We start from the raw sequence: 26,683 nt of genomic DNA, 5'->3' as shown, positions 1-26,683 counted from the left end.
AGATAAAATTAATTTGACGAGAATATGATTAGAAAATGATGATTTTTTTTAGATAGAATCACATCTAGTAATAAACATTTAAAAATATAAAAAATGTCTTTGAAAAAGTGAAATTGAAAATTAATTTGAATAAATCAAACACGATATTAGAATTTAAAGGTTTCTTTTTGAAGAAAAATCAATAAGTTTCATTAATCATTATTAATTCAAAAAGTAGTTGTATAGAAACTATTTTACTAATATAAAATAAATTTCTTAATTGTTATTTTATTGAATCAATTAGACTACAATTTGATGACAGAAGCCTCAATAATTATACTATATCTATGATTACACTCTTACTTCAACTTCAATAATTACAATATATTTTTAAGAATGTGAAGAACCACAAAACTAACGACTCCATTAGAGACAAAACAAGAATTTTGAAAAATATTTATACGTGATTTATCAAAAAATTTAATATTTTTTCTGTTTTGATATTTTTCCAAACAAAACCTAAATGGTGCTACATATTCCAATTCTTCTTTATAAAAAGTCAATTGTGATTTGGTTGCGGAAAGAACCCAAAAAAAAAAAAAAAAAAAAAAAAAAAAAAAACTCACACACAATTGAAAGACTTTTTGGATATGGGCCTCACTGGAGCCCAGCAAACATTTATCGGGCTCCGCGTATTTCATAGAAGCCCAACAGGCCCAATTCAGATTTCCGACTCCACCTGATCCTTCAGCACTGTGTCATCTTCTTCAGAATCAGACCCAAAACGGGTCTCCCTCTTTCGCATTGGGTGTTCTGTAATCGACTGGGAATGGCAGTCTCTTCTACTCCCTGTCTTCAACCTCAAATTAAAGTTTCTCAGCCTCCTCTCAGGTTTTCCCTCTCTTCCGATTATCAGTTAAAATCTATGCTATTCGCGCCTCTTACCTGATTTCGTTTCGATTTTCTGAATTTTGCAAGCTTTACGACCAAGGTTTACTCGGGACTAAAGCCTCAATCTGCTAGTGAGCTTGCATCCCTTCCTTTTCATGATGTCACTCATCTGTTTGACTGCTTGTTACTTACGTTTTGCTTCTGTTTGTTTTTCTTTTTTCAAATTTTAAGGTCCATTCGGAGGAGCAAAACCTAATCTTACTGCTGAATTCTATGGAAAAGTTCATAAAAGTCTACAAGCCAGGTAATTGTAGCTCTAGTCATGTCTGCATCTTATTTTCCATTTATTTGCTGTGTTGGAACTTGGAAGCACATCCTTTAAAAGTAAATATCCTATTAAATTCTGGTGGTATTAATCAATTGGAATTCTTGGACTTTCATAACATTCTATGCTTCTCAAGGAGGAAGCAGCGGAAGCATACCGTTGTAGTTAACTTATTTTCAAATCATGGTTCTTGACAAAATATAAATTTTGTTGCTAAAAGGGCTTGTTTTATTACTCATAAATCCTAGGTCGTTATATGATGACTTTTTGAATATTATCGTTTCCCTATCTGAAAAATCGTGCGATATAAATGCATGGAGTGAGGAGAGATTGACTTGAAATCCCTTCTTATTGCATAGTGTGCAGAAATTATCATCGATGTTAAGCTTGTTTACTGAATATAGGAATTGCACTACTTCTCTTGGCCCTTTTGAATATTTTTTCTTTTCCTTCAGTTACTTGAATTTGAGTGCTTGGAGGACCGTGGACTTGTGTTCGAATTTACCGGAACATGGTCATATGTTATGCAACTATTTATGAAAGTTGAAGTCCTATTTAATAACCATATAGTTTTTGGTTTTTGAAAATTGTGCTCGTTTTCTCATATTTTCTCTACAACGATTTTCATAAGGTTAAGGAAAGGTTTGAATTATTAGCCAAAGTTAAAAAACAAAGACAAGTTATTAAAACCTACATTTTTAATTTCTAAAACCTTGTTTTTGTTTTTGGAATACTAAGAATTCAACTGTTTATTTAAGAAATGTGAAAACTATACTAAAGAAATAATGAGTAGACACACATAAATTTCAAAAAACAAAAAATGAAATCGTTATCAAATATGGCCTATTATTTAATATATTTTCTATTCAAACCTTTCTTAGCGTTTAAAGGTGATTTCGATTCAACTGATTGGTGCTTGCCGTGTCAATGACATCTGTAAGGATAACAAAGATGAAGAGAAATGAAAAGAGAAGGCGTTTCAGTTGCATCCTACCTTATGCATCCTACCCTACGTGTATTTGTCTCGCAGTTAATGTATTTCTTCTAATTCATTAGTTTACATGCAGGGCACAGAACAAAAAGGCTGCTCGTGCACAATTTCAGATGATGCCTATAGGAACACCAAGGGTGCCTTACAGAACTCCTGGAGAGGGAACATGGCAATGGGTTGATTTGTGGAATGCCCTAGTAAGTGATAGATCTAGTTATGTAATTTTTTATCTGACTGATGCTGAGCAAAATTTTAGTTTGACATTATGAGGCTCACCAGCCATGACACATGTGGCTACAATTAAGTCACCACAAAATTTACCATTAACTTCGGTGTAAAACTCTTCACAGTAGAAAGATGCTTTAGCAGGTTTTTATCATTTTGTTACATCATTTCCTTTTTCTTTCCTGACCAATTAAACCAAAGTAAACTTCTTTTGGCTAGAAGCTATGAATATAAAAATCAACTTTTTTTTTTTTTGAGTAAATATATAATTTACTACTCTTATAATCTCTGGATTCTTCTTGTGCTCAGTACCGAGAACGAGTGATCTTCATTGGGCAAAACATTGATGAAGAGTTTAGCAATCAAATTTTGGCCACAATGCTATATCTTGACAGCATTGAAACTTCCAAGAAACTCTATATGTATATAAATGGCCCAGGTGGAGATGTGAGTTTAATGGATTTCCTTTTTCATTGGGATCCATTTTCCTTTTTCATGGTTATATTCTAATGGATTGTGTGGCATTAATTTTCTGATGAAACCATGCATCTTTGCAGCTAACTCCAAGTATGGCCATCTACGATACAATGCAGAGCTTAAAGAGTCCTGTAGCTACCCATTGCGTGGGTTATGCCTATAATCTGGCAGCCTTTCTTCTAGCAGCTGGAGAAAAGGTAAATACAGATTTAATTATTGTCCAGTAAAAGTTGGAATTCGTAGGGAGTTCTTCAATATGGTAAACGTGACCCCTATTTTTTCAGCCTCTTATATCATTTATATCCATCAAAACATATCTTATGCGACTTCATAAATAAATCTCAACCCTTTATTTGCATTGAATAAAATTGGAAATGCTCATTGCTTTTACCTGACTGTCCCCATTGCACGCTTTATGAAACCTCTGTCTCCTTGCTCGTTGGCCTCTTATCTCTTTTAAGTCTTACCACATCTTTCCTTGTTAAGGGTAACCGCTGTGCTATGCCTCTATCAAGAATTGCTTTGCAATCCCCAGCCGGAGCTGCTCGTGGCCAGGTATCATTAATTTGTTATATCATGTCATGCAAATTGATCATATATTGTCTTTTTAAGTTCTAAACATTTTGTTCTGTTACATTTTTGTTCGAAAATCCTTTTGACAGGCTGATGATATTCAAAATGAAGCAAACGAGCTCTTGAGAATCAGGGATTATCTTTATGATGAGCTTTCTAAGAAAACAGGCCAGCCAGTTGAAAAGGTCAGTCCCTCAGCACCATAGCATATAATAACATCTTCATTCATAATGAAACTCACTCTTACTATTAGTGAGATAACCAACATGAACCAAAGAGCTTTTAGAAACTTGCAACATAGTTTGCTCATGCGAATTTTGAATCTCACCTTGTATTAATATTGAAATATTTCGAGGAATGCAACCCTATCTTAGAGACCTTATAAATGGATAAATGCAGATTAACGAGGACTTGAGTCGAATGAAGCGTTTTAATGCTCAGGAAGCTCTTGATTATGGACTTATTGACCGTATAGTTAGGCCACCTCGCATTAAGGCCGATGCACCTCGCAAGGATGCTGGAACAGGGCTTGGTTAGAGTTGAAAAACAATCCTTCACATGTTTGTTTTTAGGCTCACATGGAGCACACGACTAATTAATTATAATTTATGTATGAAAGTTCATATCTTGTTTCGATGGATCATATTTAAATGGAAGTTCTTTGGAAATATGACTTTTGTTATTTTATTATTTTTTTTTATGTATCGCTAATTCAAGCATAGTTGAATTGATTTAGGTATAGATGTAAGGTTTCTTTGGATCGAATTTAAGTGACAAAAAAGCATTTAGAAAATCTATTCAAACAGGTTTGTATAACTCACTGTATTCTTTTGAGTAGGTTTTGCTTAAATATGGATAGAATGTCATATGTCAAAGAGCATAGAGTAATGTATTCATATATGTTCATAAATCAAAAAGTTGATAACTTTGGTGGAACTTAATTTAAGAATTTTTAACACATCAAAAATAAAAATGAAAAATTTCAATGTAAACACCCAATTGAGAATTTTTTAAAAGTTTAAAAGATTAGAGATGATTTGGTATGTTTTTAACGGGTTTTTTTTTTTGTATGGCAAATGTTAAAATTCATTACTATTATTTATAGGTTTTAAAACTTATTAAAGACATGATAGTTAGAAAGAAGATAGAAACGAGTTTCTTTCAAAATTTAATTTTGAAACTTATATATATTATTAATAAGTTTTACAATTTGCATTTTTGAACAAAAACTTATTTAAATTGTAATCTTTTAAAATTTGTTTTCATTGGAAAACTTTAGTTAGATTTTGTAATTTTTCAAAATCATTTTGTTGTCCCGCTCAAGACTCAACAAATATGAGGGGTTTTGGTTCCTCAACAATGGAAAGGGCTTGAAATATGAAGAAGATTCAACAAGTGGAAATTAATATCAATTAGAAAGAAATCAATAATGCAAGGATTTGAACACAGAACCTCTCAGAGTTTGGATGTAGGACCTTTGTGGACCACCTGCACTAATATCATATTAAATCATCGACTAACTTGACCCAAAAGCTTAAGTTAATGGTGAAGGTAAATTTAATTTTATAATATCTAATGCTCTCCCTCACTTTAAGCTCTTGCATGGTTGTTTCCTCCCTATTTAATATCTAAAACAATTAGGAAAAATCTTGGAAAGTGCGATAACTTGATAAGAACATCATGAAAATAATTATATCATGCGATTGAATGCGTACAAAATCGCACAATCCATGAAAGATATAAAAATCGTGCTTTTTGGTTGCAGAAAATCTATTTATGTGATCACAAGATATCACCGCGAAGAAATTCCTGATGCCAACATTAGAATTGCATAGTCTCATGCAATAGAAGGTGACAAGATCCATGAGCAATGATAAGACGCATGGGTGGTGGAGGTCAAATCAAAGACCAAGTTGGTAGCTGACAAGAAAGCTTCGCGGTAGAGCCAATGAACTTCTGACGTGGAGCAGGCAGTGCAACAAGGTATGGAAATTTATGTATCTTATCAATACAATCGTTAGTGAAAGATAAATAAGTTGCTCCTTGACGCCTATCAATACTCAACGAAATTTTCATGCAAAAGGGAAAGAGCCAAGACATTGGAGAAAACTATGCAAAATTCCTCACTTAAAGGCAATTCACTTCGAGTGCTTGTGAAATCTTGAGTGAAAGCTCAAGATTTCTTTTTGAAATAAAAAGCACAATCTTTGTAAAACAATCATTTACAGAGCTGGAAGGAGCAAAGAATTGCACCCCACGACTTGATTTTCTATCTCTATCTCTTTTTCTTTGCTATTGTTGCGGTTTATATTGTGTAAAACGTTGAAAAACTTTTTTTTTTTATCAATATGAATGCATCTATAGTTTATTTTTTATCCATCTCTCCATCTTCAACCATGAGCAACTAATTTTTAAATGGGTTGAGAAAATTGCAACTAACATGAACTAAGTAAAGCATAATCATGCGGAAAACTTGTTTTGTATATGCTTCATGACCTATTTTGATCAAGTCGAGAGATTGCTCTAAATAGAATGAATCTATGTTTGAAAAAGCAAAAGATTTAGACCTCATAAAACAAGAAAAGATTACCTTTAGAAATAAAGAGACATCTTTTACATCAAAGACTCATTGCATGCATCCTAACAATAGGGTATTGTGGCTAAATGCACTGAGAAGTGTAGCTTATGATTTTGAGTGATTTTCTTAAACACATGGTTTATGAATTTGCTTATGAAGTATTAGTGAAAATATTTCTCAACCCTATTTTATTCATTAGGAATCTACATCTCTTCGCTTAGGCTATTGTACTTCTGATTGTAACTCCCACTACATCCATCATTATTTACCTGCATTGGCGATAGAATAGGTATATCAACTCATCGCATATTTAACAAAAATTCGCATCAAGATCGAAACAATCATTATCATCGCATCAATAGCACACAATCCTTGAGTTTGACCTTGGACTTACCAGGATTCTAGTTAGATTTATACTTAGGCCTAATTAGATAAAACGATGCGTTTATAAGGTATTGCATAACATTCATTACATTGTATAGTAAAAACATATAAAGTTTTTGGCACAATTGTCTTGGATTGCGGTAACTAAGTTGTGCTAAAATTATTGTTTTTGATTTGGGTCTCAATTTTTGGTGTATTGTACCCTAATATGTAAAAACAGTACAAATGTTTTATGAGTGAGGGTTCAACATCTGAGCTAGTATACGACCCAGAGATCGAGAGAACCTTTCACAACAGAAGAAGGGTAAATAAGAAAAAAAGACAAAGGAACAAGGTTCAGAAGATGGTAGATCAGCAGAATGAGATTGAAGTGCCAAATGCAGTGATCAACACAAGAAATAATGTAAATGACAATGCGGTTGCTCTTCCAACCCCATTCTTCTAGCTAATGATCGCAATATATCAATAAGAGATTATGCTTTGCCTATCTTATATGATTTTTCACCTGGAATTATGTATTTAGCACTAGATGGTTCCAGGTTTGAAATGAAACCTGTCATGTTTCAGATGATCCAGATAGCTGGACAATTTGGAAGGAGACCAGGTGAAGACCCTCATGCTCACTTGAGAAGTTTCATCGAAATATGCAACACGTTCATATTTCCCAACATTACTCCTGAAGAAATTAGGCTCATCTCCATTTTCACTATGTAAATGCACCAAGAAAAGGGCCTATTCACTTGAACTCAGTGAAATCACATCATGGGAGCAAGTCGTGGAAAAATTTATGAAGAAATATTTTTCACCTACAAAAAAAGTAAAAAAAGAGAAGGGCAATCTCAAATTTTCAACAAGGAAAGAATGAAACATTGAGTGATGCATGAGTGAGTTGTGAAAGGCTAGTGAGAAATTGTCCACATAATGGACTCCTGACTGTTTACAAATGGAGATTTTTTTATGATGACTTAACTGAAGCATCTCAAACTGCTGCAAACGCTGCCGTAACAGGTATTTATTGGATAAAACTTATATTGAAGCCAAAAATATCCTTAATTGCATTTCAAAGAACCATGAGGATTGGAAGGAGAACAAATATGACTCAAGATCGAGCAATAAAGGAAGAAAATAAAGTTCATGTAGTAACGATGCCATCGCATCATTATAGACGCATGTGAATGCGATGACCAATTTGTTGAAAGCAATGGAAATTACGAAAATGAAGGAACCTTGGAAGGTCCTTGAGCGGAAGCGTGGAGATCGATCCAAAATTTATTTTCATAGAATCAAAATTATAGAGTATAAATGTAATGCATAATCATAAATTTACAGCATGCAAACAACAAGGAAATGAGAGAATTAGGGTGAGAGAAAACTTACACTTGAAGGATCTGTCACAAAAATACTCGATCCAAATAGTCACAATCACGAAAAGAGCCTTCTTTATTCTTTAATGGGATGAGAATCATTAAGGAGTTGTGGGCTCTTGCTTTCTGGTGAGAGGAAGAATTGAGAGATTTTTAGAGATTGGGTGAGATCAAATCATACATAATAGTTCTGTAACAAAACTCAAGGAAGAAGAAGATGAATGAATCAACTAAACTGTTTCTCCCCACTCTTGCATGTTGTAGAGAGAAAAACTCCCTCCCTAAAATTATTTTTAAAAAATAAAATCAATTTTAATAAATTCTTTGATATATATTTATATGATAACCACTTTATCATATAATATCTATTAAACTATATATTATATTAAATATAACATATAACCTATAGTTTAATATTGTATCCAATACAATATAAGCTATAGTTTAATTCTCTCAACAACGATATTTAATATAAGGCCCATTTATATTAAATTTAATCATATGAATTCAATTTACATAATTAATATTTGAATCATATTCAAATATTTATTTTCTTTCAAATAAATATATTATAATGTAACAAATACATTATAGTAATTCTATCATATATAATTAACTTAAAATAATTATATCACATAGAATTAATTCCCTCAATTAATTTGAACAATTAAAATTAATCTAAAATTGATTCTCATAAAAACCCCGATGAGCTACAAAGAGGACCTCATAGACTTGTAACTTGAAGCTCTAATGGTACTTGAATAATTAATTAAACTCTTTAATTAATTTACTCAAAATTCATAACTGACGGGCACTCCACTAAAAACCAACATCTATACTCTTCGTACTACAAATATACTTTTGTATCCATTGGATATAACCAATCAACAGTGCGATGACCCTTCATAAATTGCTTGTAAGTACAACAAGGCCAAAATTACCGTTTTGCCTATGTAGTTACATTTAACTCCTTAAGTACTACTGATCCCTCTAATGAACAATAAATCATAGTCCAAATATTACTAGACTTCTCTCGGGCCAAGAGAGGATGTGGCGTCACATTGTTCAAGCCCCAAAATCAACCATTAAGGGAGCAATTTATCTACTTTTCCCTACCTTTGGGAATGAGTAAATTTCATCTTATGTAGCTATGTTCCAAGCTCCTTAATCAGAGGAATCCCCAAAATGGTAGGCTTGTTGAGTCAACGAATCAAATGACCACCTTCATAGGCAGGAGTTCACAACTCAATCAGGATTTAGGTTATGTCTCCTATGGTTATCCTGGTGAAATGTAAGTCTCTATTATGAACAACGTTATATAATGAGAGTAGTCATTTTGTGGTCCAGTCTTATACAAACTCCTTTGTATAGAACATCTTCGCTCACATGTCTCCACATGAATGATCAGGATCAGATCATTCGTAGTACTTTACAACAATTGTAACATCTACAAAGCGGGCCATACTCGTAGTGTCACCAGGATAAGGTATCCAACCTTATCTATCTATTACAAACCATTTAGGTCACTTAAACATGGTCCACCTGTCTATCTTTACATACATGTTTAAGCTACAGAAGATAACCTTGGATGTTAGTTTATTGGTTTGTGGGTTTAATGTTACTAAATGTTATATAAAACAACTCATATTTTATGAAATAAATAAAAAGTTTGTACAATACAACTATAAACTACAGAACCCTATGAAATTTAGGGCACCAATCTCAACAATCTCCTACTTGACCTAAAGCTAGTAAGGTGTACAATATAAAAGTCAAACTAATATACAAGTACAAAAAATAATAAACTTGGGCATAATATGGGTCCAGTACAAAATTTCCCACTTTCCCTAGACTATATATGGTCTGTCCCATAGACCCATACTCTGTAGGTGACCCTCAAACACCTTAATCATGAGGGCCTTTGTAAATAGAATAGCAGTGTTATGCTCTGAAGCTATTTACGTGATGATCACTTTTCCTCGATACACAGTCTCTCGAATGAGATGATATATTTGCATTATGTGCTTCCCGCATTTGTGACTCCAAGGCTCTTGGGAATTAGCCACAACACCACTATTATCACAATAAAGGGAAATGGACTTTGACATACTTAGAACAACTTCCAGATCATTCAGAAACTTCCTGAGTCATATAACTTCCTTAGTAGCTTCACAAACCGCTACGTACTCAGCCTCCATGGTAGAGTCAGCAATGCACCCCTGCTTGGTACTCCTCTAGACTACTGATCCTCCGTTAAAAATGACACTGATCTTGATGTGGATTTCCAAAAATCCTTATCAGTTTGAAAATCAAAGTCCGTGTATCTTGTAAGGATCAAATTCTTAGAACCATACACGAGCATTTAATCCCTCCTTCTCTGTAGATACTTGAGAATGTTCTTAACAACCGTCCAGTGATTAAATCCTGGATTAGATTGATATCTACTGATTATCCCTATTGCATAGCAGATGCCAAGTCTAGTACATAACATCGCATATATCAGGCTGCCAACACAGATACATAGGGAATTTGTCTCATTTCCTCAACTTCTTGAGATGTCTTAGGACATTGTTCCTTAGATAATATAACTCTATACCTGAAAAGAAGTAAACCTCTCTTGGAGTTTTGCATCGAAATTTGACAAGCATTTTGTCAATTATGATGCCTAAGATAGAATTAGTGATTTGATCTTTCAATCTCTAAAGATCTGAACTCCCAGAATAAACTGAGCCTCTCCCAAATCTTTCATTTGGAATTGGGTCGGCAGCCAGTTCTTAACTTCAGTTAGTAGACTTACATCATTTCTAATGAGTAAGATATCATCTACATACAACACTAGAAAATCTACTGAACTGTTGATAATCCTCTTGTATACATAAGACTCATCAATATTTTTATCAAAGCCATAAGATTTGATCGTAGTATCAAATCTTATATGCCAAGATCAAAAAGCTTGTTTCAATCCATAGATGGACCGATTAAGCCTACAAACCTTTTGCTCTTGACCATGGGTTATGAATTTCTCAGGTTGCTGCATATAAATGGTCTTCTCAAGATTGTCATTCAGAAAGGCAAGCTTGACATGCATTTGCTAGATCTCATAGTCATAATATGAGGAAATGGACAGAAGAATTCGAATAGACTTTAACTTGGCAACAGGTGAGAAAGTCTCCGCATAGTCAACTCCCTCAACCTGGGTGTAACCCTTTGCCACAAGTCTAACCTTGAAGGCTTGCACCTTCCCATCAATACCTCGTTTTCTCTTGTAGATCCATTTGAAACCTATAGGTTTAACCCCATTAGGTTGATCTAAAAGATTCCAAACTGAATTGAAGTACATAGACTCAATTTCAAGATCCATAGCTTTGATCCACTCATCTTTGTCAACGTCTTCCATTGCCTTCCTGTAAGACAATGGATCCTCAATATCTTCATTAGCTACCATAACTATGGATAGGTGGGTTTGCAACCCTTCCACTACGTTGAGGCTCCCTCAACACTTGAGATAGATTTGACCTACTAAATGATTCAAAATCAACAACTCTTGTTGAGGTGTTGGGTTCTTCAACAACTCTTGTTGAAGTTTCAATAGTTTCTTTAACAATTTCATTAAACACAATTTTCTGTAGGGCATGTGCTCCCTTATGTGGTCTTCTTCCAGAAAAATAGCATTTGTCGACACAAACAATTTATTTTCCTTAGGGTCGAAGAAATAACCACCTCTTGTTCCTTTGGGGTAACCTACAAACAGGCATATTTTTTAACGAGGTTCCAATATCTTAGGATTTGCCTCAAGCACATGTGCTGGGCAACCCCATGTTCTGAAATGATGTAAACTAACTTTATGACCATTCCATAACTCCAAAGGACAGTTCAAAATATACGCTGCAGTCTATACTAAAAACCTCCAAAACTAATCAGGTAAGGAGTATAACTCATCATAAATCGAACCATGTCCAACAGGGTTCGATTTCTCTTTTCTGATACACCATTTTGCTATGGTATACCAGGTGTTGAGAGTTGGGATATAATTCCATGCTCTATCAAATAGTTCTGGAATGTAAGATCTAAAAACTCTCCACCTCGATCAGATCAAAATGTCTTAGTTGTTCTATTCAATGCATTTTCAACTTCGGCCTTAAACTCTTTCAACTTTTTAAATTATTCAAACTTATGTTGCATCAAATAAACATATTCATACCTTGAATAATCATCAGTAAAGGTGATGAAATATTCAAACCTTCCTCTTATTTTTATATTCATTGGATCATAAAGGTTTGAACATACAAGCTCTAAGGGTTCTTTGGCCCTATGACCTTTTCCAGTAAAAGATCTTTTAACATTTTTCCTTCAAGACATGACTCACACATATATAAAGAGTTTTCTTCTAACTCACTTAGAAGTCCATTCTTTATCAATCTTTTAATCCTATTGAGATTGATGTGCCCTAATCTTAGCTGCCAAAGTTGGGCATTTTCTTCAGGAGAAATTCTAATTCTTTTATTTTGAGTTACTATAGTTTTAAACATTTCAGCGTTAAGGAGGCTTTAGTAACTAATGGTCTTAGCACATAAAGATTGTTTTCCAACTTAGCAGACTAAATATTAATACCATTCTTTGAAATAAACAATTTATTTACAGAGAACTGAATACAATAATTTTGTTCTAACAAACACTTTACAGAAATTATGTTCCTTTTCAGACTATGAACAACATAAACATTTTTAAGTTAAACATATTTATTCTGTAAAGTCAGTTGGAGTCCTCCCACTACCACAACTGAGACGATGTGCCCAATTCCAACATACATCGTCATCTCTCCAGCTTTCAGTTGCTATCAGGAACTAATTCCCTGAAATGAAGAAAAAAACATGATTAGTGACTTCTGAATCAATTATCCAGACAGAATAATCATTCTCCACTAAACAGGTCTCCAATACAAGTAAATCATATGTACCTTGCGTGACTTTCTTCTTTTATGCCAAGTATTTGGGACAGTTCCTCTTCAAATGTCCCTCGTGATTATAATGGAAATAGATTTCCTTTGCAGCCTTGGCCTTCTTGCCCTTCTGGACATCAACTGATAGGTTAGCTTTCCCCTTTCCACCTTTCTTCTTCTTCTTCTTTCACTTTTTGGTGCTGGAAGAAGAAGACACAGACTTAGTACCAGATACGATCCTATAGAACTTTTTTGAGGATGAGATAACATTTTCCTCTCCTTTTTTTTCCTTGATAAATCAAGGACTAAAAAGTCTGAAGCTCATTAAGCGAGGTGGTCAGGTTGTAGTTAATCCTGTTCATAACAACATTACTACAGAACTGAAGGAAACTTTGAGGTAGAGATTCCAAAATGAATCTAACCTGACTTGCTTCATCAACGACAGACCCATTCATCTCCACCACGTTGAAGTGGACCATCATGTTGAGAACATAACAGATGCCCTTCTTGCATACGATTGTCCGAACATCCCCCTAGAGACTCCATGATCTCATGGACAGTGATCATGGGCTCATGCTTCTTGGCTAAGACTTCTAAAAAGCTAGCCAAGATATACGCTCAGGTCTTCTTGTTTGCCCGTGTCCAGCACTCGTATGCCTCTCGAACATTTTAAGTGGCATTTGGATCAAGAATAGAAGGACACTCCTTCATTACGAAAAAATGGAGGTCATCAATGATCAGTATAGTGTTGATTGTGTTTTTCCAGGATGTATAATTATCGTCCGTTAGTTTGTTGGCGACGAGCAAATTTAAATTTGCGGAAGTCATAATTAAATTGCTAAAATCATACAAATTATTTATATTAGTATATCTTGCATTAACCCAATTAGAAAAACCAATCAATTTTAGCAAAATAATCTAATGCACCCTAAGTGACATCTATTTTGCAATGATGCTTCAGTGAGACAGAAAAAAGCCACCGTAGGGTGATCAGGTGCCCCTTCACTAAAATGAGACCATCTCAACCAATAGACAGAACAACTCATTGTTATTGTAACTATCAGTCACCATTGTTCGGTAACAAAATAGTTAAACTTGCTTAACATTTCTTGTAAGTATAACCCCTCATTTTAGATTCTAGAGTTTCACCTCAATGAGCTAATCATAGGGAAAAACCGATTGAGGCAAAACTAAAGTAACCTTTATCCATTTTTGGAGTTTGAATAAAGCGTCATACAAAATGCCATCCGTAAGGGGACACTCAAGATGACTCGAGGCCGAGAATGGAACTTTACTTCAAACTAATGAGAGAGACTAATGGATCAGTTGATATTTATTCCACTCCCATGTACTAAAAACGCTCTCCACATTCACCTTGATATTGATCTATACAAACACCATCTTTAGGGAGACACTCAAGGTGCCTCAAGGTCGAGTATAGATCTCATGGTGTGAACATTTAGGGAGAAACGTGAAGAGAAAAAATGAAGTATCATATAACCTATTTTTCTCCCACTGAGCGTTTTACCTAGGGTTAATTAACTTAGAAAATCCGGCTACTGATTTTCACTAAGTTTTTGTTTAATTTGCCCAAAAGCAACACTTATTTTGGATAGTTACACAACTTTGATTAATGTTTATTAAACATTTTAATAAACTTTAATCAAACATTGCATGCTTGTAACAAATCTATCTAATTCACCTTTCTAGGGAAGTTCCCAAGTAGGGGTGTTTCGTTTTCATTAACTTAAATACCCCAGTCTAGACAAAACAAACCTTAGACAAAAGGTCCATTATAGATACATTTGTTACAAATTTAATCTTTTAATTAAGAATCAATTTAATCCTATTAAACTGATTAAAAGATTACGCTTAATTTCTAATCTTATTAGAAAAGTGATCTTAGGTCCATGTGAATCATATTTGAAAACTATTTTAAAAGATGATGTAGGTTTGCATGCAATTATTAATTATTGATTTTAATTTCTAAATTTATTTAACTATAATGATTATAAAAAAATGAAACAAATTAAAATCAATTGCATCGAATGACATACTTAGTAAATATAACAATTATAAATTATCTAAGGTAATGTCACTCTTCATGCAATTCCATTTCATTACTAACTATATATAACAATTATATAATAATGTAATGAAATAATTAATAACATTCATCCACACATACTCAAAACTATATATTATAACATTTACAATATAATGATGCATGACAATGTTATTAATGGATGTAAACTTATAGTATAACACTTATATTATATGATGCATGAGCATGCTATATTAGTTAAATCATACAACTATATATATATTATAACACGTACAATATAAATGATGCATGAAATTAAATGCATAATCTATGGTAGGATTTTTACTATATGACATACATTATGACATATAATAATAAATATAAATCATACATCAAATACATAATTTAAAAAAATAATAATTATTGGATCGGGATTAGATATCTTAAAAATTAATTAAATTATTATAACACTTATATTAATTTAATTAATTAAAAAAATCTAACTATTACAAAATAAAAGTCAATCAGTTTGAAACAAGTGAACCGGGCCTTGAACTACTCGAACCAAAATACCCACCAACAATCTCTCAACAGCAATCTCTTAGCAAACGCTGAGAGGTTTCTTAGAAAATGCTACATGATCTCTTAGAAAATGCAATGTGATCTCTTAGCAAACCTACCCGATTTCTTAACAAATGCTACACGATCTCTTAGCAAACGCTACACAATCTCTTTGCAAATGCTATGCAATCTCTTAACAACTATGCAATCTCTTAACAAATGCTAAGCGATCTCTTCCTCATCGTAGCGTTGCTTTGCTTCTCCTCTGAAACACACCGAGAAAACACGAGCGACTCAAAACTTTAAATTACAGACTCGATTGAAAACAATAATGCCTAAGATAGAGGCCCTTACAAACAAATTTGTAAATTGAAAGCGATAAATCTAAACAGTTCAATCTTGAAAACATCCAATAATTGTAAACCATTCACGTTCACAAACATTCAACACATGAACATATACAAAATGCTACCTACCAATTATATAAAATTAAAATCTAGAATAATAAAAATTGGGGATCAAAACCTGGCTCTGATACCAATTGAAGAAATCTTTGAAGGTTCTTAAGCAGAAGTGTGAAGATCAATCCAAATTTTATTTTCACAAAATAAAAATTAAAGAGTACAAATGTTATGCATAATCATAAATTTACAACATGCAAACAAAAGGGAAATGAGAGAATTAGGGTGAGAGAAAACTTACCCTTAAAGAACCCTTCTTCACATATTTCCTTTCTCCAGATCTGTCATGAACAAACTCAATCCAGAGCTTTCTTTATTCTCTAATGGGATGAGAATCACTAAGGAGTTGCAGGCTTTTGTTTTTTTGGTGACGGAAAGAATTAAGAGATTTTGAGAGATTGGGTGAGACCAAATCATACAAACTCAAGGAAAAAGAAGATGAATGAATAAACTAAACTGTTTTTTCTACTCTTGCATGTTGTAGAGAGAAAAAAGGGGCCTCCCTAAAATTATTTTTAAAAAATAAAATTAATTTTAACAAATTCTTTAATATATATTTATATGATAACCACTATATCATATAATATAACCTATAGTTTAATATTATATCCAATACAATATAAGTTATAGTTTAATTCTCTCAACAACGATATTTAATATAAATCCCATTTATATTAATTTTAATCATATGAATCAGATTCACATAATTAATATTTGAATCATATTCAAATATTTATTTCCTCTCAAATAAACTTTATATGATAATGTATCAAATATATTATAGTAATTATATCATATATAATTAAATTAAAATAATTATATCACATATAATTAATTCCCTCAATTAATTTGAACAATTTAAATTAATCCAAAACTAATTCTCATAAAAATCCTGTTGAGCTACAGAGGGGACCTCGTGGACCTATAGCTTGAAGCTCCAACGGTACTTGAATAATTAATTAAACATTTTAATTAATTTATTTAACATCAATTAATTGTCAGGCACTCCACTAAAAACTGACAGCTGCACTCTTCGCATTAAAAATATATTTCTGTGCGCATTGGATATAACCAATCAACAGTGCGATGACCCTTCACAAATTGCTTGTAAGTACAACTAGGCCCAAATTACTGTTTTGCTCCTTTAGTTACATTTGACTCCTTAAGTATCACTGATCCCTCTAATGAACAATAAATCACAGTCCAAATATGACTAGACTCCTCTTGAGCCAGGAGAGACTGTGGCATCACATTGTTGAAGCCTTGAAATCAGCCCCTTAAGGGAGCAATTTATTTACTTTCCCTTACCTTTGAGAATGAGTGAATTCTGTCTTGTGTAGTTGTGTTCCCAGCTCCCTAGTCAGACGAATCCTTAAAATGGTAGACTTGTTGAGTCGGTGATCTGACCACTCTCACCTATACAAATCAAAGGACCACCTTCATAAGTAGGAGTTCATAACTCACTCAGGATTTAGGTCATGTCACTTATGATCATCCTGGTGAAATATAAGTCTCTATTATGAACAACATTACATAATGAGAGTAGTTATTTCGTGGTCCGATCTTATACAAACTCGTTTGTATAGAATATCCCCGCTCATATGACTCCACATGCATGATCAGGATCAGATCATTTGTAGCACTTTACAATGATTCTAACATCTACAAAGTGGGTCATACTCGTAGTGTCACCAAAATAAGGTATCCAGCCTTATCTATCTACTACAGACCATTTAGTTTATCACTTAAACATGGTCCACCTGTCTGTCTCTACATACATGTTTAAGCTACAAAAGATAACTTTGGGTGTTAATTTATTGGTTTGTGGATTTAATGCTATTAAATGTCAAATAAAATATCTCATATTTTATTAAATAATTAAAATGTTTGTACAATACAATTACAAACTACAAGATCTTACGAGATTTATAGTACCTCAAATAGAACACTAGCGACAGAAATGGGCAAGTGAATGAGGTTACTCAGGTGGCTAATGAGAGATGTGTTTTATGCGAAGAAGCTCACTCGAGGTATGCCCGCATAACCTGTAATCTATCTTCTTTGTCAAGAATAACCCGTTTTCAAACACCTATAACCCTGGTTGGCAAAACCACCCAAATTTCTATTGGGGTGGAAATTAACACGTACACATCAACCATCATGGTGCTCCTAAAGATGGACCATCTAGGTTCCATCAAGGACAGAATGGACATCAACAAGCGTCAATTCCATCGTAACAACCAGCAACTTCACCTCTTTAAAATATGTTAAAAGAGTACACATAGAAAAAGGAGGCAGTTCTGCAAAGTCAAGCATCCTCCATCCGAAATCTTGAACTTTAAATAGGGCAGATTGTAGGAGAATTGAAAAGCAGACCACAAGGATCACTGCCAAGTAACATTGAGGTTCCTCGCTAGCTGGGGAGTTCTGACAAAGAATAATGTCATGCGGTGACATTGAGAAGGGGCCATATAATGAACGAAAGAAAGGTCAATCAAGCTTACCAATGAAACACAGAGACACTCTTTTGGTGAACATACTGACAAGCAACCAATGCAGGAAACAAAGATACCATCGCATTAAAATCAAGAGGAACACAGAGATTCATCTGTGATAGCTTCAAGTTCGAAGGTGTCAAATGAAGTGCAAGTCTCTCAATATCCACAAATGTTGAGGCAGAAGAATGATGAAGGTTAATTTCAACACTTCCTTGGAGTGTTAAAGCAACTGCATATTAACATTCCACTCATCGAAGCGCTGGAGCAAATGCCATCTTATGTTAAATTCTTAAAAGATATCATCTCAAAAAAAAAAAAAAAAAAAAAAAGAAAAGAAAGAAAGATGAGAAACTATGAGATTGTTGCACTGACACAAGAATGTAGTGCCATTATACAAGAAAGTATTCCACCAAAAATGCGAGATCCAGGAGTTATACTATTCCCTATTCAATCAGAGGAGTTTACATAGGGCAAGTCCTATGCAACCTTGGAGCTAGCATCAATCTCATGCCATTATCAATCTTTAAGCAATTGAGAATAGGAAAACTTGTACCCACAATAATAAATACCTCTAGCTAATCTTGAGAAAATTAATGAATACCTCTAGTTAATCTTGAGAAGATTTTGAGGAGATGTGAAGACACCAATCTAGTTTTGAATTGGGAAAAATGTCATTTCATGGTGACAAAAGGAATTGTGCTTGGACATAAGGTGTCTAAGCTGAGGCTGGAGGTTGACAAAGCTAAAATTGAAGCCGTAGAAAAATTGCCACCGCCTATAAACGTAAAAACACTCCGAAGCTTTCTTGGACATGTTGAGTTCTATCGTAGGTTTTGCAAAGTTTCTCGAAAAGCGCACACCCTTCGAACTTATTGCTAGAAGTCAATAGACCTTTTGAATTTGATCATAACTATTTAAAAGCATTTGAAACACTAAAGCAAGCACTAGTCACAACGCCTTATTTTGATCGCACAAAACTGGTCAAAGCCATTATGAATGTCAGATCCATAAACTCTCCACCTCGATCAAATTGAAATGCCTTAATAGTTCTATTTAATGCATTTTCAACATCAACTTTGAATTCTTTGAACTTTTCAAAAGATTCAGACATATGTTACATTAAATAAACATACTCATATCTTGAATAATCATTAGTAAAAGTGATGAAATATTCAAAACCTCCCCTTTCTTTAACATTCATTAGACCACAGAGGTCTGAATGTACCAGATCTAGAGGTTCTTTAGTCTTGTGACCTTTTCCGGTAAAGGGTCTTTTAATCATTTTTTCTTCAAGACATGACTCACACACAAGTAAAGAATTTTCTTCTAACTCGCTTAGAAGTCTACTCTTCACCAACCTCTCAATCCTATTGAGATTGATGTGTCTTAATCTTAGGTGCCAAAGTTGGACATTTTTTTAGGAGAATTTTTAAGTCTTTCATGTTGAGTTATCATAGTTTTAAACATTTAAGTGTTATGGAGGGCTTTAGTTGCTAACGGTCTTAGCAAAAAAAGGTTGTTTTCCAGTTTCACATAACAAATATCAACACCATTTTTGGAAATAAGCACTTTATTTATATGGAAATTGATATAATAAGATTGTTCTAATTTGTACTTTACAACAATTAGGTTCCTTTTTAAATCAGGAACTACATACAACATTTTATAGTAAAATGAATTTATTCTATAAAGTCAACTAAAGACCTCCCACTGCCACAGCCGAGACGACGTACCTAGTTCCAACTTGCGTCGTCATCTCACCAGCATCAAGTTGATGCCAGAAACTAATTCCCTGAAATGATGAACAAACATGGTTAGTAGCACATAATCTGTAATCTTGGTAGAATTATCATTCTCCACTAAACATGTTTCCAAAACAAGTAAATCATATTTACCTTGCTTGACCTTCTTCTTTTCGACCAAGTGCTTGGGACAGTTTCTCTTCCAATGTCCCTCCTGGTAACAATGGAAATAGATTCCCTTTGCAACTTTGGCTTTCTTTTGTGTAGCAGTTGGTGGGTTAGCTTTCCCTTTTCTACATTTCTTCTTCTTCCACTTCTTGGTGCCGTAAAAAGAAGGTATAGACTTTGTCCCAGAGGTAGGACCTCTGTGGAACTTCTTAAAGGATGAAGCAACATTTGTTTCACCCTTTTGTCCCTTTGATTTCATCAAGGACTGGAAGGTCTGTAGCTCGTTAAGCAAGGTGGTTAGGTTGTAGTCAATCCTGTTCAAAACAACATTACTACGAAAATGTAGGAAACTTTCAATTAAAAATCCCAAAATGAAGCTAACCTTGTTGGCTTCATTAATGACGGTCTCATTCATCTTCGCCATGTTGAAGTGGACCATCATGTTGAGAACATGTTCTCGAACAAATGCCTCTTCTTGCATACAGGCATTGAAGATGTGTTTGAAAGCGTTATGCCTGAGTTGTGCGAACGGTTGTCTGAACATTCTCTCAAGTACTACATGATCTCACGGGCTATGAGCATGACCTCATGTTTCTTGGCCAAGACTTCAGAAAGACTCACCAAGATATACGTTCGGGCCTTTTCGTTTGTCCGTGTCCAATGTTCATATGCTTCTCGAATATTTCGAGCTGGAATGGGAAAATAGTCCTCCATCACAAAAAAACGAAGGTCATTTATGATAAGTATTGTGTTGATCGTGTTTTTCCATGAAGTATAGTTTTTGCCCATTAATTTATCAGCAGCGAGTAGATTTAAGGTCACGGAAGTCATTGTGAAATACGTTTGCTGAAATTATACAAATTATTTATAATTAGTTTATTTACATTAAACCAATAAGACAACCAATCAATTTTAGAAAAATAGTCTAATGTACCCTAAGTGAGATCTATTTTGTAATGATGTTTCAGTGAGGCGGGAAAAAAGTCACCGTAGGGTGATCAAGTACCCTTTCACTAAAATGAGACAATCTCAACTAATTGACAAAACAACTTCTTGTTACTGTCACTATTAGTCACTATTGTTCAGTCAAGAATTTGTTAAACTCGTTTAACAATTCTTGTAAGTGTAACCCCTCATTTTAGGTTCTAGAGTTCTATCTCAATGAGTCAACCATAGAGAAAAATAAATTGGGACATGAAATTAAAGCAACCCTATCCATTCCTAGAGTTTGAATAAAGCGTCATGTAAAAATGCCATCCTTTAGGGGGACACTCACGGTGCCACGAGGCCATGCATGAAACTTTACTTCAAACAAATGAGAAAGACCGAGGGATGTGTTGTCACACGTCCTGGTCCCACTTACTATAAACACTCTCTCCATTCACCTTGAGATTGATCTATACAAATGCCACCCGTAGGGGGACACCCATGGTGCCTCGAGGTCGAGTATAAACCTCATGGTGTGAACTTTAAGGAGAAACGCGGAGAGGATGAAATGAAGTATCATATGCCCTATTTTCCTCCTACTGAGCATTTTACTTAGGGTTAATTAACGAAGGAAAATCCGACTACTGATTTTATCTAAATGATTGTTTAATTTGTCCAAAAAAAAAAAACTTGCCTTTGGATAGTTAAACAATTTTGATTAAGATTTGTTAAACTCTTTAACAAACTTTAATCAAGTTTGCATGCATATAACAAATATATCTAATTCACCTTTTCAGATAAGTTCCTAGGTAGGGGTGTTATGTTTCTGTCAACTTAAATACCCTAGCCTAGACAGAACTAGCCTTAGAAAAAAGGTTCCATATAGTTACATTTGTTACATAGTTAATCTTTTATTAAGAATCAATTTAATCTTATTAAACTGATTAAAACATTAAACTTATATTTCTAATTTAATTAGAAATAGTGATCTTAGGTCTATCTAAATCATGTTTTAAAACAATTTTAAAACATGATCCTTAACCTAAGGTTTGCATGCCAATCTTAATTATTGATTTTAATTTCTAATTTCATTTTTTTTAATAAAAGTTATAAACAAATGAAATAAATTAAACCATACATTGCATGCTTTGACATACTTTAGTAAATTATAACATTTATAAATTAACCTAAAGTAGTGATATACTTCATGCAATTGTTAGTTTCTAAAAACATACAGTGGAAGAAAACAAGATCATTAAGCATTCTAATTTGTAAATTTTGACATCAAGTTATGCATGTTCATGGGGTATCAAGAGGGTTTCATTACATACCTTTGAAGATCCTCTTCAAATTTTGCTGTGGACCACCACTAGAGCTTCTCCACTATTCTCTAGGAGCCTTAGATTGAGTTGTGGATTCAAAACAAACTTGAATTAAAGGAAATTGAAGAAGAGGTACAGGTTTACCAACTGTGAACAACCCTTTCTTTAGCTTGAAATTTCAGCAGAATTTCAGTAACTTTTGCATGCCTTGTTCAGCTGAAGTTCAGTGTATATTTATGTAGATTCAACATGTAATCACATTGCATTTTAAAGCTCCACCGCCTACTTGAATTTTGATTAAAAACCAGAAATGAAAAGGTGACCAAGCTTCTTGGTTGAAGAAGTGGAAAAATCCCACTTTTTGAAAAAAACCAAAATTTCCAAATTTCTTTTTATTTTGAAAAAATAATTTCCAAAATAAATCTTTTCAAATTTAATTCTTTTAATTAAAAAACTTTATTAATTTTACAAAATTAATTCAATAATTAATTTTTAAAATAAAATTAATAATAAATAATTAATTAAACAGTTTAATTAATTCTATTAATTTAATATCAAATATTAAATTAATTTGTCACCAATTCCACTACCATAAATCTCTATTCATGAAATCAATATTTAAATCAATTTAAATATTAATCGATTCTCCAATTTTATCACATATGATTACTAATTCCCTTAATTCGAATTTGAATTATTCAAATTTACTTATCATGCTATTCTAAGGCTAATCTGGTTGTGAGCTAGTAGGGGGACCTAATGAACCTACAGATCATGGGCTCTAACGATCCGAGATTAATTGGACTCTTTACACCGAATTAAACCCCATTCATTAACTATCGGATCACTCCACTAAAGCCCAGTAGTTGCACTCCCCTCACTATAGATATATTGTTTCCACTCGATATAACCATGATTAGTATGCTAACCCTTCATAGGTTGTTCGTAATAACAGCTGGATCAAATGACTGTTTTATTTTCGAGATTACCTTTTATTCCTTAAGTACCATTAATCCTCTAATGAACAATTTGTTTGTGATCCAATCAGCAAATAGAATCCCTCTCGAGCCAATGAGAGGGTGGGACCCTTTGTTCAAGACTCGGAGTTAGCACTTAAAGAAACAACCTCTCTACTATCCCTGAAAATGGGTAGGAGTGAATTCCATCTTGCATCCTATGTCCCCAACTATCTACCCGGTCTTACCCTTGAAATGGGAGGCTTATTGAGCCGGCGCTGTTGAGCCAATCCTCACCTATGCAAATCTAAGGATAATCCCGAAATAAACAAGAGTTCATAGTTAGCTCAAGATTAAGGTTAAGTTACCTATGTCATCGTTTTGAAATAGTCAATCTTAAACAGTAAACAACGTTATAAAGTAAGAGTGACTTATTTCTTGGTCCGATCTTATGAAAACTCATTGCATAGGATGCCCCCACTCCTCATGTCACTACATGAATGAATCAGGATCACTTCGTTTGTAGCACTTTACAACTCCTTATAACAACTTCAGAGTGGGCCGCATCCGATAGTGTTACTAGAATAAGACACCCAACCTTATTTGTATACTATAGATCATTTTGATTATTTACTCGAATCTAGCCCACTCTTATGTCTCCACATAAAGTTCAAGTACTCATGTAATAATCATGGATCTTTTAGTTTATTGGATTTATTTCTAAAACGAAATAAGTAATTCATAAATTCTTTATTGAATTTCAAAATAAGTTTATTGTTTTACAAGGACATAAACCCAACAAATCACTCCCCTTGACCCGAACCAGCTCATTTGAACTGCTGGTTTAGGCTTACGTGTGCATGCCGGGCTGAGATGAATAGCGTCGCAACGCTGGATCCTCTAAGAAGCATGTTAATTTAAATATTAATTTCATGAATAGGGATTCATGGTGATAGAATTTGTGACAAATTAATTTAATATTTGATATTAAATTAATAGAATTAATTAAATTGTTTAATTAATTATTTATTATTAATTTATTAAAAAATTAATTATTGAATTAATTTTGAAAAATTAATAAAGTTCCTTTTTAATTAAAAGAAATTGAAAAGATTTTTTATTTTGGAAATCATTTTTTCAAAATAAAAAGAAATTTGGAAAAATTGATTTTTTTTTTTTTGAAAAAGTGGGATTTTCCCACTTCTTCAACAAAAAGCTTAGTCACCTTTCCATTTCTGTTTTTTCACAAAATTCAAGCAGGTGGTGGAGCTTTAAAATGCAATGTGATTGTATGTTGAATCTAATAAATATACACTGAACTTCAATTGAACAAGGCATGCAAAAGTTACTAAAATTCTGCTGAAATTTCAAGCTGAAGAAAGTATTCTTCACAGCTGATAAACCTGTACCTCCCCTCTAATTTTCCTAAATTCAAGCTTGTTTTGAATCCCACAACACAATCTAAGGGTCCTAGAGAATAGTAGGGAAGCCCTACTAGTGGTCCACAGCAAGATTTGGAGAAGATTGCAGCTGAATCTGGTTGAAGAATAGGATCTTCAAAGGTATGTAATGAAACCCCATGAACATGCTTAATTTGATGTCAAAATTGAGGAATTAGAATGCTTAATGATCCTGTTTTCTTCCACTGCATGTTTTTAGAAACCAACAAAAATTTCATTTCATTACTAATATATATAACATTTATATAAAAAAGTAATGAAACTGACAACAACATACATCCATACATACGTTGAACCATTATTATAACAATTATAATAGAAATGATGCATGAATATGTTATTAATGCATGCATGCATATATTATAATATTCATATTATATGATACATGAATATGCTACATTAATTAAATCATGCATAACCTATGGTGGGATTTTATACTATATGACATACTTTATGGCATATTAATATAAATAAAATTCATACGTCACATGTATAAAATAAAAGCAATTAACGAACCGGGATTGGACACCTAAAAGGAAATTTAAAACTAACTATTACAAATAAAGAGTCAGTCGATTCGAAACAAGTGAATCAGGTTTTGAACCGCTCAACTCGAATCGCCCAACAATGATCACCCACATCCATCGCATAGAAACGAACATACAATGACATGCTTAGCCATAATCATGTAGTGCTATTGCATAGCAACAATTATCCAATGTTATCGCATAGCAATAATAGCACAAAGCTATTGCATAGTTATGATCGCATAGTGCTATCACATAGCCACGATCGTATGGGGCTATTGCATAACCACGATCGCATAGCGTTATCATATAGCCACGATCACACAGTGCTATCACATAGCACCTCACGCCAAGTGCCATCGCACAACAAGCATCGCCTAGCAACGAACGAATGAACCTTCTTGTTCTTCCAAAGTGGACTCCGTTTTCTTTGGAAAACACATCGGGATCAATACGAGCGACTCAAAATTTTAAATATAGACTTGATTGCATTTAAATACCCCAAAAACATGGACCCTGACAAACCAATTTGTAAAAAGAAAGTAGTAAATCTATACAGTCCAGTCCCGAAAACATCCAATAATCGCAAAATCAAACATTCCACAAAACATTCATCACATGAATTACAGAATGCAAAATCCCACCAGAACACTGTAAAGTTAATCCGAAATTTTGGAAAAATTTGGATTAGAAACCTGACTCTGATACCAATTGAAGAAACCATTGAAGATTTTTTAGTGGAAGCATAAGATTAGACCAAATACTCAAAATTTACAGAACATAAATTTTACAGCAAAAACATACAGATTATGTATTTAAAAGAAAATTACAGCATGCTTTAAAACAGAGAATAGATAAGAAAAAGGGTTCAAGAAACCTCACCCTTGAAGAACTCTTCTTCACGAAATTCCTTCTCCGAATCTTGTCACGATCAATCTCGAACCCTCTAACTGTCAACAAGGACACCACCACGAATTTTTTCTCTATATTCTCTGGATGAGAATCCATGAGTTTTGTGGGCTTTGGCTATTTTGGAAGAGAGGGATTATTAAAGTATCAAGAGGAAGAGATGATCTTCAGCAATTCTCACAAAAATTTTCTGTGTATATCTCTATTGTGAAAACCACTCCCCAAGAACTTTTTACTTTCCCACTAATACGTTTTAGAGAGAAAAGAGGGGAAGGGAGTTATAACTCCCTCCCAAAAAGATTTTTAAAATAATTTATTTTAATAAATCAATTTAATATATATTTATATGATAATTACCTTATCATATGATATATATATTAAA

The 26,683-nt window shown here is 33.5% G+C and overlaps 1 protein-coding gene across 1 annotated transcript; it reads left to right on the top strand.

Moving 5' to 3' along the window:
• Positions 1–563: 563 nt before the first annotated feature.
• On the top strand, positions 564–4,131 carry CLP2 (CLP protease proteolytic subunit 2). Its single transcript, XM_039050992.2, has 9 exons — positions 564–870; positions 958–1,001; positions 1,102–1,174; positions 2,263–2,383; positions 2,721–2,858; positions 2,969–3,085; positions 3,375–3,443; positions 3,551–3,646; positions 3,861–4,131. Exons 1-9 carry the CDS (start codon positions 809–811, stop codon positions 3,996–3,998), a joined length of 858 nt encoding a protein of 285 aa, XP_038906920.1. The 5' UTR covers positions 564–808; the 3' UTR covers positions 3,999–4,131.
• Positions 4,132–26,683: the final 22,552 nt, after the last annotated feature.

This window comes from Benincasa hispida, chromosome 12 (assembly GCF_027475165.1).
Source record: "Benincasa hispida cultivar pf3 chromosome 12, pf3_genome.v1.1, whole genome shotgun sequence".
NCBI lineage: Eukaryota > Viridiplantae > Streptophyta > Magnoliopsida > Cucurbitales > Cucurbitaceae > Benincasa > Benincasa hispida.
The sequence above is the reverse complement of the archived record's forward strand: the minus strand, read 5'-3'. Positions and strand labels throughout refer to the sequence as shown.